Source organism: Amblyomma maculatum, chromosome 6 (genome assembly GCF_055883805.1).
Source record: "Amblyomma maculatum isolate TAMU_Amacu chromosome 6, ASM5588380v1, whole genome shotgun sequence".
Classification (NCBI taxonomy): domain Eukaryota; kingdom Metazoa; phylum Arthropoda; class Arachnida; order Ixodida; family Ixodidae; genus Amblyomma; species Amblyomma maculatum.
The window spans coordinates 14,143,841-14,161,451 of record NC_139349.1 but is presented as its reverse complement, the minus strand read 5'-3'; the positions used below and the strand labels follow the sequence as shown (position 1 = coordinate 14,161,451).

General features: G+C 46.1%; 3 protein-coding genes across 5 annotated transcripts in view; all 3 read right to left on the bottom strand.

The window, feature by feature from the left end:
* The window catches only part of bru3 (CUGBP Elav-like family member bruno 3), a 609,833-nt gene that overhangs the window by 466,203 nt on the left and 126,019 nt on the right, over positions 1-17,611 (bottom strand). The window lies entirely within an intron of this gene.
* LOC146185127 (uncharacterized) lies at positions 7,762-8,607 on the bottom strand. Its single transcript, XM_084607753.1, has one exon. The coding sequence runs from the start codon at positions 8,605-8,607 to the stop codon at positions 7,762-7,764; it is 846 nt and encodes a 281-aa protein (XP_084463879.1).
* LOC146185126 (52 kDa repressor of the inhibitor of the protein kinase-like) lies at positions 12,639-14,588 on the bottom strand. The gene is made up of 2 exons (XM_084605476.1): positions 13,939-14,588; positions 12,639-13,176 (listed from the first exon to the last, which is right to left on the bottom strand). Exons 1-2 carry the CDS (start codon positions 14,040-14,042, stop codon positions 13,002-13,004), a joined length of 279 nt encoding a protein of 92 aa, XP_084461602.1. The 5' UTR covers positions 14,043-14,588; the 3' UTR covers positions 12,639-13,001.

Here is a 17,611-nt window from a genome sequence, read left to right as displayed (position 1 = left end):
TCACTTCAAATTTATACTAATACAACGGTTAGTCTGATGTCTATCGTCTCACGGATCATTTTCTATCCTTTCATGACTTAAGCGAAGCTCGGATTGCATTCCGAAGGGGTTGCTCGATTCAGAGCGCACACGCAGACTAGGAAAGTCGTACTAGGGTTGCCATGAGGCAAACAGAGGTTTCAGCTCTAGTTACTTTGGATATTACCAAGGCGTACAACAGCGTAGAATAAAGTATTTTACTTCATAAACTAGCTGGCCTACATCTTCCGTTGTACACTTTTGCCTGGATAAGGGAATGTTTAAAGGATAGATAATTCTTTTGCACAAAGGCTGCGTTAAACACCAACACTCACCCCCAGTCAAGAGGTGTACCACAAGGCTCATTCCTCTCGCCGTTATTGTTTAATATACTAATGCGCGATATTATTATTCACCCGGCAGTCAAAGTATATGTGCATGCAGACGATATTGCTTTTTTTGTTTTTGCTTCTGCCACAAATATTCACAACCTATATTGTCTGTTACAAGATTATCATAATGCTCTGAAAGTCTGGCTGGACAGCCTAAGATTAACTTTGAATCTCAACAAATGTGCCGTCCTCGTATTCGGACAGATAACCCCTGTTAACACTTTTTTGTCATATAAGTCTGTCCCAACCACGCAGGCTGGTTTTATTATTATATATTTGGGTATAATATACGACCCACAGTTGGACTGGAGGCCCCAATTTAGGAGTCTTGTAGTTAAAGCAGAACATGCCCTTGGCCGGTTGATCAGAATCCGCAACAAAAAATACGGTATGCGTCGGGACACTTTGCTCTACCTTTATAAGACCTACGTAAGGCTAATATTTAAATTCGTCTCCAATATATTTTCTGTGTGCCCAAGGTACAAACTTGAACCCATGTTTGTTTTGGAACGACGAGCTCTGCACTTTTGCTTAGGTCTGCTTAAATCGGTGGCCAATGCTGTGCTGTACTTGGAAACTCGGATACCTAATCCAAATTCGCGGTTTCAGCTTCTCACTGTGAGAACATTTTAATGTCTTTGAAGCCTGTCCCTTGATTGGCTAACCCCATATTTACTTCCAACCTATCATACTTCTTTGATAATATCTGGCCTAGGTATGCGCTCTCTCAGGTTGTGTTTACTCATTCATTGCTGTCGAAACTTTCCGTATCAATAAACTCTTTAGTACAAGTTAACCACCGGCGGCCTGATACTATAATCTCATTTGATGACGCCCTCCTAGGGAATGCTAAGAATATGTCTGACAATGTAATAAATGGCATTATACAGGAGTATCTAGACATTTTTCCGAGCCATACTGCCATTTTTACAAATGCCTCCCAGCAGAATGAAAAAGCAGCTATTGGCATATACCCCCAGGCTCTTGGCTGGAGTTATTCATTTCGGGTGCCTGACTACACGCTTATATTTGCCGTTGAGTTTCTAGCCATTCAGTTAGCCTTGACAAAGTTTCCCAGTAATATCTCTACAGTTATTTTTCTTTGTGACAGCCTATCCGTGTTGAAGTTGAGGACAACCCAGAGGGCTATGGAACGAAAAATGGTAGGGGTAACATTAAGAGATAGAAAGCGTGCAGAGCGGGTCAGAGAAATAACTCAAGTTACCGACATTCTAGTGGAAATTAAGAAGAAGAAATGGACATGGGCAGGACATGTAGTGCGAAGAGAGGATAACCGATGGTCGCTTAGGGTAACAAACTGGATTCCAAGGGAAGGAAAGCGTGGCAGGGGGCGGCAGAAAGTTAGGTGGGCGGATGAGATTAAGAAGTTCGAAGGGGTCAAGTGGATGCAGCTAGCACAGAACCGGGTTAAGTGGAGAAATATGGGAGAGGCCTTCGCCCTGCAGTGGGTATAATCAGGCTGATGATGATGATGATCCGTGTTGGAAGCACTCGAAAAATTCGAGGGATACTCTGTTTTGCCATTCCCATTATTTTTTTTTATTCTTCCTCAGAAGTGCGTTTTCACTGGGTCCCTGGCCACTGTGGCATTACATCTAATGAAAGGGCAGATTTTTTTAGTAAAATCCGCCCTTGGTGGACCTCTCTTTCCGTACATACCTAACACTGTATTTAACTTTAACGCGATTTCAAAATTACCAACGTCTTCATTACGTGAGTCATGAGCCTCTCCTTTCTGCGCCGGATTACCAACACCTTAGATGGCCTTGGCGTGGACGCATGTGTAGTTCAAGGCAATGTGAAGGGTCTATGAATCTCTTGCGCTACAGATTACCGAAACTAAACCTGTATTTATGTCGTTCGGGCCTGCTCGTTACAAACTTCTATGAGTCTTGTAGAGAAATCGAATCTATAGATAATTTTCCTCTTATGCCGGCGGGTCGCATATCTCCGCACAGCAATCGAGCACCCTAACCATTTCAACACCGCGGCGGGTCTTTATAGACTGGTATAGACATTATAGCTTTCAGGGAAGTGATGCGAGATTGTCGTCTCCTCTTTTACTCACAATGCCGTCATTGTTCACGGGAGAATTCACGCTATTGTCTTTAAGGAGCGCTAAGTGATTAGTACAGATATAAGCGTGAGGTCAGCGAAATGTTTTTGCGTCTCTCTCCACTGGTTTAGTGACCGTAAGATAATTTTCTCCCCACATTTATTTAGGAATACAAAATAACCCACATAGATGCGTATTTAAGCTGAACTCCGTATTTTCGACAAACTTGCAAACAATCTGTGGAAACAGCACAATAAGGAGAGTTTTCTCACGCTTTCATACGCAAAGGTTAGTAGCTATCTATCTATATTTTAGGGGTCACAGAAAGGCGGTTTGAACAGTCGATGTCAAAAGTGCGTATTATGTAGCGAAAATGTCGCTCATCATTCATACCTCGAATAAGCCTTCACTTAAATTGGAGTGGCTTAGGTCAGCTATCCCAGAATATACTTAGCGAAAGCTTAAGATTTGGTTTGGTTGGGCTTGGCTATCCAATTGTTACGCTGCACCAATTAAGCAACTAAGATACGGTCACGGTTTCGATGTGTGTAAAGCTCACATTTATTTAATGTTACGCTTTATAGATTCGAAGACCGGTCAGTAATCTGTACAGTAGTTTGCCACGGTCTCGATTTTGGGCGCACAGTATCTACACGTGATGGTCTCTTTTTGGTACACAAGACCAATGGCTGTTTTCCATTAGGTAGTCTGAATGCGAGAACCCAGTGCCAATTTAAAATCGAACACCTTCATACACTCGCCGAGCTTCAACTTCTTGCTGTACATTTGGACGGTGTTCTTCTCTTTTTAGTTCGGCAGCGACTTGGCGTCTTCGCCGATCCGAGATTGGCGCTGCCGTTTAGCGAGACGTTCTTTCCTCCCTTCAGGCGTCTCCGATGCTCGCTTAGCCTTCCTTGCTTCATTCGCACGCTGTGGGGCGTTCTTGCGCCGTTCGATGACTTGAGTCCGTCGACGCTTCTTCACATAGCCTCCGGTGATGATGATGATGATGATGATGATGATGATGATGATGATGATGATGATGATGATGATGATGATGACCTCAGTTAAAATGGCACATACCCATGGCACGAGATTGGCCAGGGTAGATTGTAGATTCTAAATATATATAGTCAAGTACTGGTGTATTCAGATAAATATGAGTGTTTGACTAAAATTTGGAAAAATTTAAAAGAGAAAGAAAAAGCTATGAAGTGTCACCTAGCATAGAATTATTGGATTAAATTAGCTTGATTATGTGATCATGAATAGAATCGCACAGGATGCGGGATCGCATCCCAGCCGCGGCGGCCGCTTTTCAGTGGAGGCGAAAGGCAAGGCTTCCGTATGCTGTGTGATGTCAGTGCATGTTAAATACCCCAGGTGGTCGAAATTTCCGGAGCCCTCCACTACGGCATCGCTCATAGCCTGAGTTGCTTTGGGACGTTAAACCTCACAAACCAAACCAAACTGTTTCATAACCTTTAGTCTCTTAACTGACCTGTTTTCTTTCAAGAGCCGTACCAAAATGACAATGTTCTCAATTTCAGGAAATAGTAATTCAAAGCAGGAAAAGCAACACCAAATATTTTATTTGAACAATCTTTACCGCCTGCTTTCTTTCGTCAAACATAATATTGCAGTGTAAAAACAACGAAAAAAGAAATTGCTTGTTGTACGCACTGTGGCCACAAAGATTCAAATCTCATTGCTCGAACCTGTCTGAAATGTAAAACGCTAAAATCAGGAAACAGCACACAAGGGCTTACTGATACCACATACATAAAGTGCTTGCTTCATTCCAGATACGCACTGCATTCCTTTTCCTTTACAGAAAGGATTCATGTTCTTTATCTTAACATGCACTGTCAAGAGATTTGCACTGTTTTCTTGTTCTTGAATTGAAAAAAAAAAAAAATGACCAGGATATCCAAGTAGAACTTTTTGGGGGGGCTAGTTGGTACATGATTCACAAAAGAATACCACGCGACAGACGAGAACAAAGGAGGCACACAAACGACAGGATACCCTTTATCGCTACCGCTACTACTTCAAACATCATCTCTTCCAAGTAACTTCACGTCCTTGCGTGCTTTAAAAGAACTTGTAGATGAGCTATATTGATTTCGGATTCAGAAGACATTTTTAGTGCTAGTAAAACACGTACGCAAAAAAAAGAAAAAAAGGAAGGACAGGAGACTGGGAGTACCAAATCTAGTTTATTGCACAGGAAAGATCAACAATATATACCGAAGACCACACATGCGCAGAGCAGAAAACAACGCCCCGTTCACCGAAACCACTTGACATAACCAGTTTCTGCCCCCAACAGAACCACTGACGGGTCACTAACACCATGTCGACACGACAAGGCGTCCCACAACATCAAGAACGTGGCGAGTCGACATGGTGTTCCTGGTGTGTTCTCCGCTCCCAAAAAGCTTTAAGGGCTGATCGCGAATTATGCGTGAGGACAAAAAGCCGGCCTGTTATGTTAAACATCAACAGCACTTTGCGCAGTGTCGTACTGGTGTGGTGTATGAAATCCCTTTGATATGTGCGAAAGCCTTTATAGGCCAGACAGACAAATGAGTCAACAACCGCGCAAAGCAATATTTGCGCTCAGTGAGCCCCGATATAGGGGCTAGCCTTCCTGAACATTGTGCTCGGTGCAGTAGGCGTGAGCTGCGACTAAGCGAGATACGGATTCTGGGCAGAAGCGGTGATAAGAAGGTATTTGAGCTGCTTGAAGCGTATCGTATAAGAATGAGGGGACGTGGTGTGTTATTGATCCATCTGTGACGGACTCTGTTGGGGGCAGAAATGGGATATCTCGACCGATTGCGGTGAAAGGTGTGTTTTTTATTTTCGGTCTGCGCGTGTGCGTTCTTCGGTATATCTTATTAACGTTTCCTGTGCAATAAACTAGATGTAATAGCACCCGTTTCGTGCCCTTCCTGTTCTTTTGTGTACGCGTTTTACTAGCACTAGAAAGTGCCGTCTGAAGCTTGTGTGCTTGTGTGCAGAAAAAGCTTTTGAAGCATGGTTCGAAGTGAAGAAAAAAAAATTGCAGACTTTTGTCACCGGTATAGGAAAGCAAATGTAAAAAATATATAAATAAATAAAAGCGGCGCAATATGAGCAATAGTTGAATAACGCGAAACAGGACTCCAGAAACACATAACAGGCTGGAATCATCATAAGTCGAAAATGAAAGTAGGCTTATGGCGAGCATGGTTCGTCGAAGTCGGCAAGATTGCTCAATTTCTTATCTGACTTAAGTCTCTCTTATTCCTGTAGCGTTAAGTTAGGGGTCAAGAAATGCGGCCCCGCCACCTAGAGCTCTAGCCTTATTGTGAAAGGACGACGCAGCTTAAGTAACGATAAGCCAAATGCCCTTCAACGGTTTTCAACCGACATGCGTCTGTGGTTTTCGAGATTAGTATGGTGTGACTAGTATAGAACGTAGGAGGCAAAAAGCCTTTATCATAAGCTGCACTAAAAGCCTCCAATAAGGCAGGTGCTAAGGTAGGCATAAACGTTTTATAGAATTCGCTATTTAGACCATCTGGGCCAGGAGACGTTTGGCCCTGTAGTGAACAACTGGCTGACTTGACCTCATCAAAAGTAATGGATCCCTCAATGGTTGTCCGCTGCTCATCCTCAAGACGAGGAAAATCTTTTTTTAAATGCCTGAAATCAGACCCACTGCTAGAGTTATTACTACCACTAAATAGCCACGCATAATAGTTAAAGAAGGCATTCAGAATACCAGGCGTGTCATTGTACGTATCCCTTCCGCAACGAATTTCTAAAACCTGCTTAGAAAGAGCAGCTTACCTTTCATCCCTAGAAGCATGGCGAGATGGTTGTTCATTAGCGAACCTCCGTGTTAGTGACCTAATCAAGGCACCCTGATATTTTTCTGCACTAAACTGTTGTAACTGTGCTTTATTGTTGCTTATGTCATCAAGATACGACCCCAGATAAATTCTTTCCAAATCATATAGTTCGTTCAAGGTGCGCTTCAATTCACGAATCTGAAGGCGCTTCAAGAATGTGATCCTTGATGATGCTTCAATCGAAAGACTCTTAAACTCCTGCTTAAAAATCCCACTTTTGAAAAACTGATAGATCGGCAGGAGCCCACGTGTCTTTGAAGCACGCAACTAAAGACCGCTGAAAAATTTCATCCGAAAGAGGGGAATTATTTAGCTTCCATACTGTCACTGCGGTTGGAGTAGACGTCTAGTATGCTTTCCTATCTCAGCAGATACCATCCTGTGATCGCTTAAAAATATCGGTCTCACCCAGTATCCATGCATAGAAGGTAATGTGCCAGCCGAAAGGTAGATCCTGTCAAGTCGGGCATTTGAAGACGATTGGAAGTGAGTGAAATGTATCCTATCGATTTTTAGTCGGCCGATGTCAACAAGATTATGCTCACAAACTAAGTCAGTGATAGCCGCAGCACTGGGGTCATAACGTCCGCGATCACCTGATCGATCCTCATTGTTACATACACAATTGAAATCTCCCAGCAATAAAATTTCCCGATCTGTGCAGAGGAGATTTGCCAATGGCAAGAAAAACAGTTTCCTTCCTTGCTGCTTAACAGGCGCATAGACACAAACAAGTCGCCACTGCTGACCCGAAATGGCGAGGTCACAACATATGAGCCACCCCTCATCATCAATACAATCTGACAAGTCATTGATGTCTAGCACATTGCTCAGAAACAGCATGCATCCCTGGGACAATCCTTTAGAATGGCTGACGATAATATTATAATGAGATAAAAACATCTCAAGAGCAGTTTCAGTATCCTCATTCGTAGCCAATTTAGTTTCCTGAATTGCAGTTACACTCACACGGCTGCTTTCAAACAGTTGCCTTAACTGGCACTGGCGCCGTCGATTTCGCAAGCCTCTAACGTTAAGGGTAGCGATCTCAAAAGCTGTGATCCCCGCCATTTTTTTCTGCGTGCATTATTCAATCCCATCCGCTGAAGCGGAGAGAGTCGCCTGCAAATTGGCGACCTTTTGAGTTATAACTGCCCGCATTTTTTGAAGCCAGTTGTCCTCTTGCCTCCTCCTCTGATGCCTTGCTTGGATATTCGCTGACACCAAGCTCCTCCTCTGTGGGACGCTTCAAAGACGCGCTGCTGTCCGTGGATACTTTTGATGTTGCTGCGGCTTCCACCCATGATGTCGGAAGCAATGCGTCACTCGCAGCTCGAAGATCAGTCGGCAGCTCCTTGCAGACGCCGATAGTTTACTCCAGACGCGGCTCACTGCACTCCAGCGACACACCACCGACAGAGCAGCGTAGACGCACACCAGATGGCTTCTCGGCAACCCCCAGTGGCAGATCTCGAGATGCATCTGCAGCAGAACGCGGCTTTTCAAACAGCTCAAGATCAGATGCACCATGCTCAAACTGGGCATACTCCGGAGGCTTGGGGTCGGGAGATTCACTAGGCGACGGCTTGATGTCCTGTGGAATATTAATGGCCATTGCTTCATGCGGAACCGCGGTGTTGAGCTCTCCAGAAGCGTCCACAACATCGAAAATGTTCATGATGTGTTCTGACACTCCATCATCTCCTTTAGACAAAGAGCCCTGACGCAACCTATCGGCATAGGTCAAGACACAAGCATCCACTGTGTGAGCAAAACAATGACACTGGGGGCATCGAGGTGTTCGGCACTGCCGCAGGACATGTCCTACTCTGCTGCACCGAAGACACAGTGGAGGCCTGCCGGGAATGTTTACCAACGCTTGAATTCCAAACACACTCAGGGTATGAGGAATACTGGAAGATGAAACGCCATCTATCAGTGTGATAGACACTTCCCGGTTTGCTGTCTCCTTATGTTCCATCCCTGGACGGCGCCACTTTTCTTGCTCCACGGTCTGAACAATGCCATACGGCTCTAAAACTTCCACAACCCGGGGACGTTCCACGTGGCATGGGAGCCAAAGCAGCTTCAACTTAATATTTCTTATTTCCGGGTCAAATATCATGCACTTCAGCCCTTTTACGCATAGCTCCGCCAAGTCCACAAGTTTCTGTTTTGAAACGATATTCTCACGAGTAACCATCCAAACATGGCTCATTTGATATTGTCTAATGCCGACGATATTCCGAAGGTTCGTGACACGGGCAAGGGCATCCCTGAAGTCACGCGCTCGGTACGGACGGTCATTTAAGTCACTATGCAAAAATGCAGTATTGAGTACTACACTGCCGGACGGCAGACGAGGCAGCACAGTCTTGTAGGTGTCCATGATGTCTTCAGAAGACGCAAAACCTCGGCCAACGGCCGATGCACTGTTTCCAGCAGCGAGTATTGTGAAACGTGGCTGTCCCAGACGAACGCCGTTGCCACCATTTGAAGAAGGGTCATATAGGGGATTCTTTCCGCCGCACGAGACGGACTTATGGTTGTCCAATGGCGGCACGAATCCCTGACCCATCGGCGCAATGTTTTTGGCCGGAAAATAAAGGCGCGTTATCTGTCATGGGACTCAATTCGTGCACGTCGGACGGGGAGGATCACGTGACGAGGGCGACGTAGAACCTATGTCACAGCTACGTACCGCCATTTTCGTCCTCCTTGCCAACTCAGCAGGCTTTATTTTTTTTTTTTACCTTTTTCCCGCCTTTCTGGCGACCGGATGGTGTGAATGGGAGAGTGAGCGAGCGGCGTACAGGAGGAAGCTACACGACGGCCGTGCACTTATTGCTCCAATGTATTTCTTCAATTTGCGGCGTGTGCGTAGTTACCGGAGAAGAGGTTTAGGAGGTGCTTGTGCACGCTAAAAGGCTCCCTTTTTGTTTTTGCTGATAGCACATTCCTATTTCGCTGATCGGTATGCGCGGAATGAGCAAGCTGCGCTTTCTTGCTCCCATTTATATTTACGTGTGCAGCTGCACGTACACGTTGAATAACTTGAACTAGTTCATACTACGCAAGATAAAACGCTGCAAAGATGTGGACGAGTAGGATGCAGGTACCTTTACTATAGGGAAAAGTTTACTATAGAGAAAATTAGGTGCGGTTTAGCTTGTGGTCAAACTTGGAGTTACGCGAGAGTAATCTGCATGGCTACGCTTAGGTTCCACTTGACAGTAAAGACATGGCTTTCGCACATAGTAGTTTACTATATGGTTTCAGCTTTATTTATATGTCATATGGGAATCACTTCACGCATGAGCAACCCTTGCCTCTCGTCGTTGACCATTCTCATTCGGGTGTAGAAGACTTCTATTGATATAATATCGTCTCTAGGTCGAACTTCGGGGCATACCGTCGTCACAATGTTATCTTTCGCCTCTATCAACTGCCGACTTTTCTTCTTTTTTTTTTCTTCTGAAAGGCACGTGCTGTTCGGACAGGCACGGCAAAATGGCAAGACTGTGGTCAATGTAGCTCTGACTACAATAACTTGAACTGGTTCATACTACGCAAGATAAAACGGCCCAAATATGTGGACGAGCAGGAGGCCTTCAATATAGGGAAACGTTTAATCCGCTCGCTCGAGATGGGAATCTTGGTGGCAAAGAAAAGAAAAAAACAAAGCGGAGCGATGAAAGCGCTAGCATTTCTCTACCCTCTGCCGATGTTTTACTGCGGGCTTTCATTTCTCATCAAAGTTTCATCGCTCAAAATGGTTGAAAACCACTGAGGAACTTTGACTTGCTCTCCGTATTGTTAGTTATTTTCATTTTTGCGTTCTATCCATGACATTCACTGCGTGGTCTGCCCCTCCCTTCAACTACATGGACCTGGGCGCAGACTTTTCGATCTAAAACACGGTATGAAAAGTGAACAATATTTTATTTTATGGTTCATTTTCTTTTTCACTGGTGCGCTTTGAATTTCATTGGAGTCCACATTGAAATATGGTTTAAAAGAGCCCCGAACTGAGGCGAGCAGATGTGGCATCCTTTTCACAAACTGTTGCAGCGCCGTTGAGGAACAGAATCAATGAACAACGCTTCTCCCTGATAAAACTGCTTGGCTTGAAAACAGTCGAAAACCTTGGTCTTGGACTAATTACAGTTTTTCAGTTCTACTTACCAGAATTCATCTTGGTATATGTAATGTCCAAAAATAATTTCCTACTTTAGTAGAGAAAAAAAAGGAATCGTGTTATTGCGCAAACTGATCGTTCACTTATATACTGAGCAACCATGTACAAAATACTACGCGTGGAGACCAGTGGTAGAAATCGAGAAGCGAGCGCAACTCGAGAATGGGCAGCCCCTACGTGCTTATTTACTTTTTGGAAGATGTTTTGCTTTTCATTTACAATGGCAAGTCATCAAGCAGAGTTTCTGAACGGAAGATGTGTCCAGCAAAGTATGTTTAGGGGGAAGGAGAGGGAGCGCGATGCCATGAAGTCTGCTCTACTTGCGGCAACTAGGAAAGAAAGGAGGGAAACGGTAAAGGAGAACTAAAAGCGCATACTGAAGTAGCACAGCGCCGGACCCGTTGTCCGATACGAAAAACAAATTGCAAAAATAGCTTTGAGGAAGAAAGGATGCGCCACTCTCTAATTCAACCCGCCCCGCTGTCAGAGAGACGGCGGGAATATGTAAAAAAACAAGAAAAAAAAAACAAGCGCGTTGAGATGGCAACAAGGCCCAAGATGGCAGTACGTAGCCGTGACGTAGTTTCCACGTCGCCTTTGTTGTCACGTGATCCTCCCCGTCCGACGTGCAAAAATTGAGTCCCATCTGACACACTCCTCAATGGACGTCTGAACCGCGTCATAAGCGAAGGGAGGAAAGTGGAACGGAAAGGAGAGATAGAGGTGCCGTAGTGGAGGCGCTAGCGAGTAATCTCGACCGCCTGGGGATCTTTGACGGGCGTTGACACCACACGGACGCATTTTTATCTCGCCTCCACCCAAAACGCAGTCGTCTTGGTGGGATTCGAACCTGGGAACTTGGGCTCAGTAGCCGAGCGTCTTAACAACTGAGCGACCATGGCGGGGTCTCTGTCCTCAAGCATTGTCCATTTGGCAAAGTGGTTTTAGGTATTTGGCAAAAGCCGCCTGTAAAGCATGCTCTACTGCTGCATGACCTTAAGTGCGGGAAAGCTACCAAACAATCTGTAGGAATCAGTATCCCCTCACTGCCTCATCATTGGTGTTCAAATGTATTACATTTTCTAAGTATTTCGCGGAGCGATCTTTTTATTGCTTTGCCTTCTTTCATCTAGAAGGTGGTTTGCTTCGTTGCTTATGCTGATAGAGGCATCCCTTTTCTGGGTGCTTCAATCTCAGTTCATTGATATATTATGTTCATTGAATTAAACAAAGAAAAACTTGAGGAAAAGTGAAGGAAGCAGATATGTCATTTGTTTACATTTTATATTGTGGGGTTTTGATAGGGGGATAAATGCGTTTTCCCCGTTTAGTCGCTGCTAAAAGTGCAAACCGCCCACCCCACTCAATGATCGCGCGCGGTACCGAGGGCAAGCCGACCACTGCGGGCCGTGCTCTTGGGAACGAAGGGACGACACATGCTGACAACAAACAGTCATTTATTGCTGCAATAACAACAGCGCTAGCTAACAATAAATCACGCTAATGAATCTAGGTCGTCCGACTCACCAGAAGGGCTACGGGCGAAACTTCTCCCACGCTAGGCCCACGCTAAGCTCCGAGGACGTACAGGGCGACCAGGCGGGAAAAGTCACGACAAGCTCCGCCTCGCCGGCGACTGTGCAGCGCCGTGAGGATACGTCCGCTCGGGTCGACTTTCCGATGCCGAAGAGAGCTGGCTCTTCCAAGGTAGATATACAATGGTAGCGAAGGTTCCATAGACGCCCATTGGTCCAAAAAATGGCGGCTCATGGGCACCGCCATATTGGGGGGCAACTACGTATGAGTGACGTTGAATGACGTCACGCATACGTATGTTTTAAGCGCGAATTTTAAAGTGGTCTTTTTATAGAACCCGCCTTTTCAAGCCGGTATCTCATGAAGGCTGCCTTTCAGTGCGCACCAACCTTTGCCAGTCGAATGTGCTCGAGTTCCTGCTAGTTATGGCCTTGCTAATGTGCAATTCGGAACCCAGTGAACGTTACTGGCAAAGAAGGCAGCATAGAAAGGCAGCAGCACTTTCAGACGCTGGCTTACCTTGGCTGGCTAAGAATGCAATCATGCATGATTCGTAGTGGAAACCTTGGTGGAAATACTGGTGCTAGTACTTTTTGAGTACAAGGTATGATGCGCAAAGCACAGGCTCAAGTGCACAGTTTGCAATACAGTGTACGGCAAGTATGGTTTTCATATTCATGGTTTATTACAGCAACCAAACAAATACAGTGATAAAGCACAACAACAAAAAATACACGTCACAGGCAGCTCAAGCAGTAGTTTCTTTAAGCTGGCTATTCATCTTAATGGTCACAGCGCGGATAGAAAAAAGCCCTGCAGTTCCACGAACGTTGCCAGGTAGGAAATTGAAAAGCATAGAAGACAGTGCTAAGACAGCTTCAATTGAGGCAAACATGGCATGACATAAGTAGGCGCATCAACACGGGTCGCAGCCTTTTTGACGACAGATACGCAGACGGTTCGAAGTGCTTGGAACAAACCCGCAAGTCTCGCAGCTGCCATGGTGTCTTCTCCAGGCTGACGTTGTGGTAGAACTGCACCCACGCTCGGCACCTGGACGTGATGCAACGTGCACGTTATTCACAATTGCGCCGTAAGGAATACTGCATACTCCAAACGCCAATGCGTCATTATTCCTGTCAATGCTAACTGCAGTACATTATATTTCCATTATATCTGAACTATGGTAGTAAATGCTCGCCCCAAGTTCTCAGCGCCTAAGAGTGCGGTTACGTACGCTCGTCCTCATGGCATGCGGGTAGCTATACTTTTCTATGGTAAAGCTTGACGAGAATGAAGTGCGTTTAAAGTTACCCTAACGGTCATGCATATGCAGAATAGCAATAAGAAGACAGGCAGTAACTCCTGCTGAGTGAATTCAGTTAAAGCACCCTCAAGGCCGCGCATACACATGTGGCTGAATTTTGATACCAGTTGCGAGGGTCAAATTGGCTTCGCGGTGTTGGAAAACTAAACAGTGTTGTGGTCAGACTTGTCAGGCAGCACAATTGGTTTTAAATTGGCATTCCGGTCAGTGGCATGCGCGTGATTGCTCCTGAGAGCCGGGTATCAAGTTAACGCTGGTGATAGCCGGCTGCATGAAACTCACCATAAATCAGACAAATGGTGGACCTCTTTCGCACAGCTCAGCACTTAAAGTGTGTGCCCTGTAGTGTAGTACATAAATATCCCCGAAAAAATGAAGCCACATGCGCACGAACTGGTTACAGAAACAGAAGCGAACAGCCCAACGAAAGCATTCGGAGCATACCTAGAGCAGACGCCTTGTAGCAGACGACACTGACAAGAGCTCACCTGTGAAAGTCCAGCGGGAAGCGGTGTAGCTTGACACCGACGGCACTGTCCATGCTGTCGCAATGTGCCACGGCGCATCGTTTCTTCACACGCTGCAAGCTCATCTTGAAATAAGGCGCTAAGCGCTTCAAAAGAGCAGCGCGAAGCGTGCAAAGACGGAAAAAGACTTCGCACTGGCCGCACGTCGAAGGAAACGACCAAAACCGAGAAAACTGCCGCAGCGGTGCAGCGGGGTGCAAATTTTACAAAACGGTGACAGAGACGCGACGCGCAAGGACGACGAAAACTTCGCAAAAGGGGCATTTCGAGACTGGCGATAAGAAACCGCTTCGTGAGCTCCCGCGGCCACTGTGGCTGGGTGCCGAAACAAGGCCTGCAAAGTCAAGCTGCAAATGCACCGCACACTCATCAACAGGGGGCGTAACAAGAACGTTGCAAAAAATTAAAAATGAGGAGTAATGTTTTGCTAAAATAGTTTACCTATTTTATAAAACGTGGCATTAAAATATTTATTTCTTTATGTTGTTTTATAGCGTTTTTATTTGTGCTTTTGAATTTCATTATCTAAGTGTTTCGGCCCCCCCAAAGTGGCTGTGCTGCTGTCGCGCTAGACCGTTTTTGGGCCCAGCCTTCGCTACCATTGTATATATACCTTGGCTCTTCCCCATGCGCAGTCACAAGGCCAGGGGTGGCGCTTGTGCTGCCCCGACGCTGGTGCCATATAGTGATAGCCAGAGTAACTACAATGGGGGAAAGCCGCATTTAAAGATAACGAGGGGAGATCGTTCCCCACAATATTTACATCAGTTGAAGTTTAACCGGCACTACTTTCGGATGCTGGTTGCGCGGCAGAAATGTCAGCGAGATGATTGACTTGACAGTAGCCATGCCTTTATACAGAAATGGTAGCGGTGGCAGCGGCGCTGAACTTCTTTGCCTTAAACGCGAAGGCAGGAAGCAAAGAAAACAAAAAGGGCTAAATTCAAACATATCACTGCCACCCGCCATACCTGCTGGCAACTTGGCAATGTCGTCTACTGACGTCATAAATGTCACCGACCAACCACCACTAGACCATGTCATCTACCAACTGCCACATGACAGAGCGCCTGCCAAAAGGCCTTTTCTCTACTTCATCACCTGTCAGCAGAAACAGGCAACAATTGTTTTGCGTTTACATCAATTCCAGTTGACCTAAATTAATTGACTCAATTGACTGTGGCCGGCGAATTAGGGCACCACGTTTTGAGGAGCACCGAGTTCCTCTTCCAATTAGGCTTGTAATGCCATCGCATCAGCAGTTTAATTGGCAGTAGCAGGTAGCTTTGAAAGGGCTTTTATTAATAATATAATAATAATTGGTTCACATGAAGGGAAAGCCGCAGTATCTGCCACACTTGCTCTGTGGACACCTGAGCCGCGCCGTAAGGGGAGGAATTGGGGATTGAAAGTGGAAAGAGAGAAAGGGGAGTCGTAGTGGAGGGCTGCGGAGTAATTTCCACCACCTGGGGATCTTTAACGTGCGCTGACATCGCACAGCACACGGACGCCCCTTCGTTTCCCCTCCATCGAAACGCAGCCACCGTGGTCAGGCTCGAGCTCGGGAACTCCGGCCCTGTAGTCGGGCGTCTTACCACTGCACCACCCCGGCGGGGCGAAAGGTGCTTTTATAACACTATGACACTACTTTTGGTATGAACACCGGGTTTATTTGATTGATTGATTGAATGTCCTTTATTGAATGGGAAGGCTCATGGCCTTGGATGGGGATAAAGGGGAGCGAGCTGACGCGGTTCACCTCGGCTCCGTGTTTTTCGAATTGTGTATGTGGATTTTAGACCCGATATGGCCTGAACTCACTCGAAACGGTCAGTGAAGGTGTTCGGCACCTGTTTGCAACAATTTTATTTTCGGCTCGCTGTTCAATTCGAAGCTTTCAAGGACTAGCGTTTCTGACGGGCTAAGCCTAATCGACGCCCTCAGGGCCCACCACGACCACGGCTGCTCCCGGGCCACAGCCGGGCGGCGCTGCCGCCACAGCGCATCCGGAAGATGTGACCTTCAAATTTTACGCCCGGCGACCTTCACTCCGTGCCAACCACCGACTACGACCCCACAGTCAAGCCAAGTTACAAGGCGTTCCGATTATCCGCCATTACCGGCGGGTCACGAGCAGATGGATGCTGCGCCATACTACGTATCCAGCCAAACCCTGACTCCGACACCACGAACGCCACAGGTTACACCGACTACAACCCCACAGTCAAGCCAAGTTACGAGAAGTTGTGATTACCCGCTCTTACCGGCGGGGCATGAACAGATGGACGCGGCGCCGTACTTCGCATCCAGCCGAACGGTGCCTCCGACGCCACAAACGCCACAAGCTACAGGGAGCGTTGATTACCCGCTATTGCCGACAGTGCACGAGGAAATGGATGCCGCAGCTGTGACTGTCTCTGCAAGCCCTCCTGCTCAGGTTAAGACAACTACGGGTTTATTTCATAGCGGGACTTCGGTTGCTCTGACATTAAAAAGACAGTTATGCTATGTCCCGTGGCTTTGTATGAACCTAAGATAGAAGTAAATAGCAGTGAAATGCACTGTACTCACAGTAGGGTGTTCACCAAAGGAGCAGACGAGACAGAACTCTGGGAATGGTTGAAGGAGTGAATACGGCGGGAATTTTGTGACAAACAGGAGGATAGTTCCAAATCTGCAAGTGTTTTGCTATCAGGTTTCAGATCTCATTAGACGCTGGTGAAGGCTTCGTGAAACAGTTTGGTGGCAGCAGCAAGAATTTTGTCAGATTCTCTAAAGCGATCGAAGGTTGTCTATTGCGACAAGCTAACTCTACACTCGACTCCACGCCAAATCTGTTTTGGAACTGGATGTCGTGCCTAGACTCACTGTACGGAATTTGCGTCTTTTTAAACCTACAGCGGTGGAAAATTATGATAACTAGGCGATACTGAGCCGCCAGGCAAAACAGCCACGTAGGGCACGTCTTCGGAAGCCTTTTCCGTTTAAGGTTCTTACTACCGTAGACAGCACTGTTAAGGAGAAATGTGAACGCGGGAAGGATCCCCTCTACATGGTATCCTGGAGTAAGAAATGTCGTTAAACCAGATGTAGTCACTCAGAGGCCGCCGCTGAAAATAATAAATGAAGCAAAGCTTACTCGGGAAACATCATGAACATGTCCCAGCAATAAAACGACTAAAGTTAACAAAACGCGAACGTTTCAGCGATTCGCAGTTTAAAGGTCTTGATTCTAATGTGTCATTTCAAGGTGTTATGTGCGAAGTTACCTTTTTACTCTATTTTCTTTCTATGTGCAAAGAATCCTGCAATTAAGCTGGCGCAGCGAAATGAGCCTGAAAGTATGACGACGCCATGGTGAGTCAAAGTAATTGTTAAAACAGAAAAAAAACTGCGACAAAAGGTGACAGAAGAAACTTGCTCGAAAAAGACGTGGTACAAAAACTTTACTTCGACTACACGAGCGAGTTTTCGTCCAGACGCTCATTAGCAAGGGCTCTGGACGGGAGTTGGATTTAACAAACGCGGGAAGATAAATTACCAAGCTGTAATAACTCACATCTCCTTCGTCTAGTCTGTTTTTTAGTCATGTTTTCTATTAGTAGTAACCGTTTAGTTGGCGTTTCTCTTCATA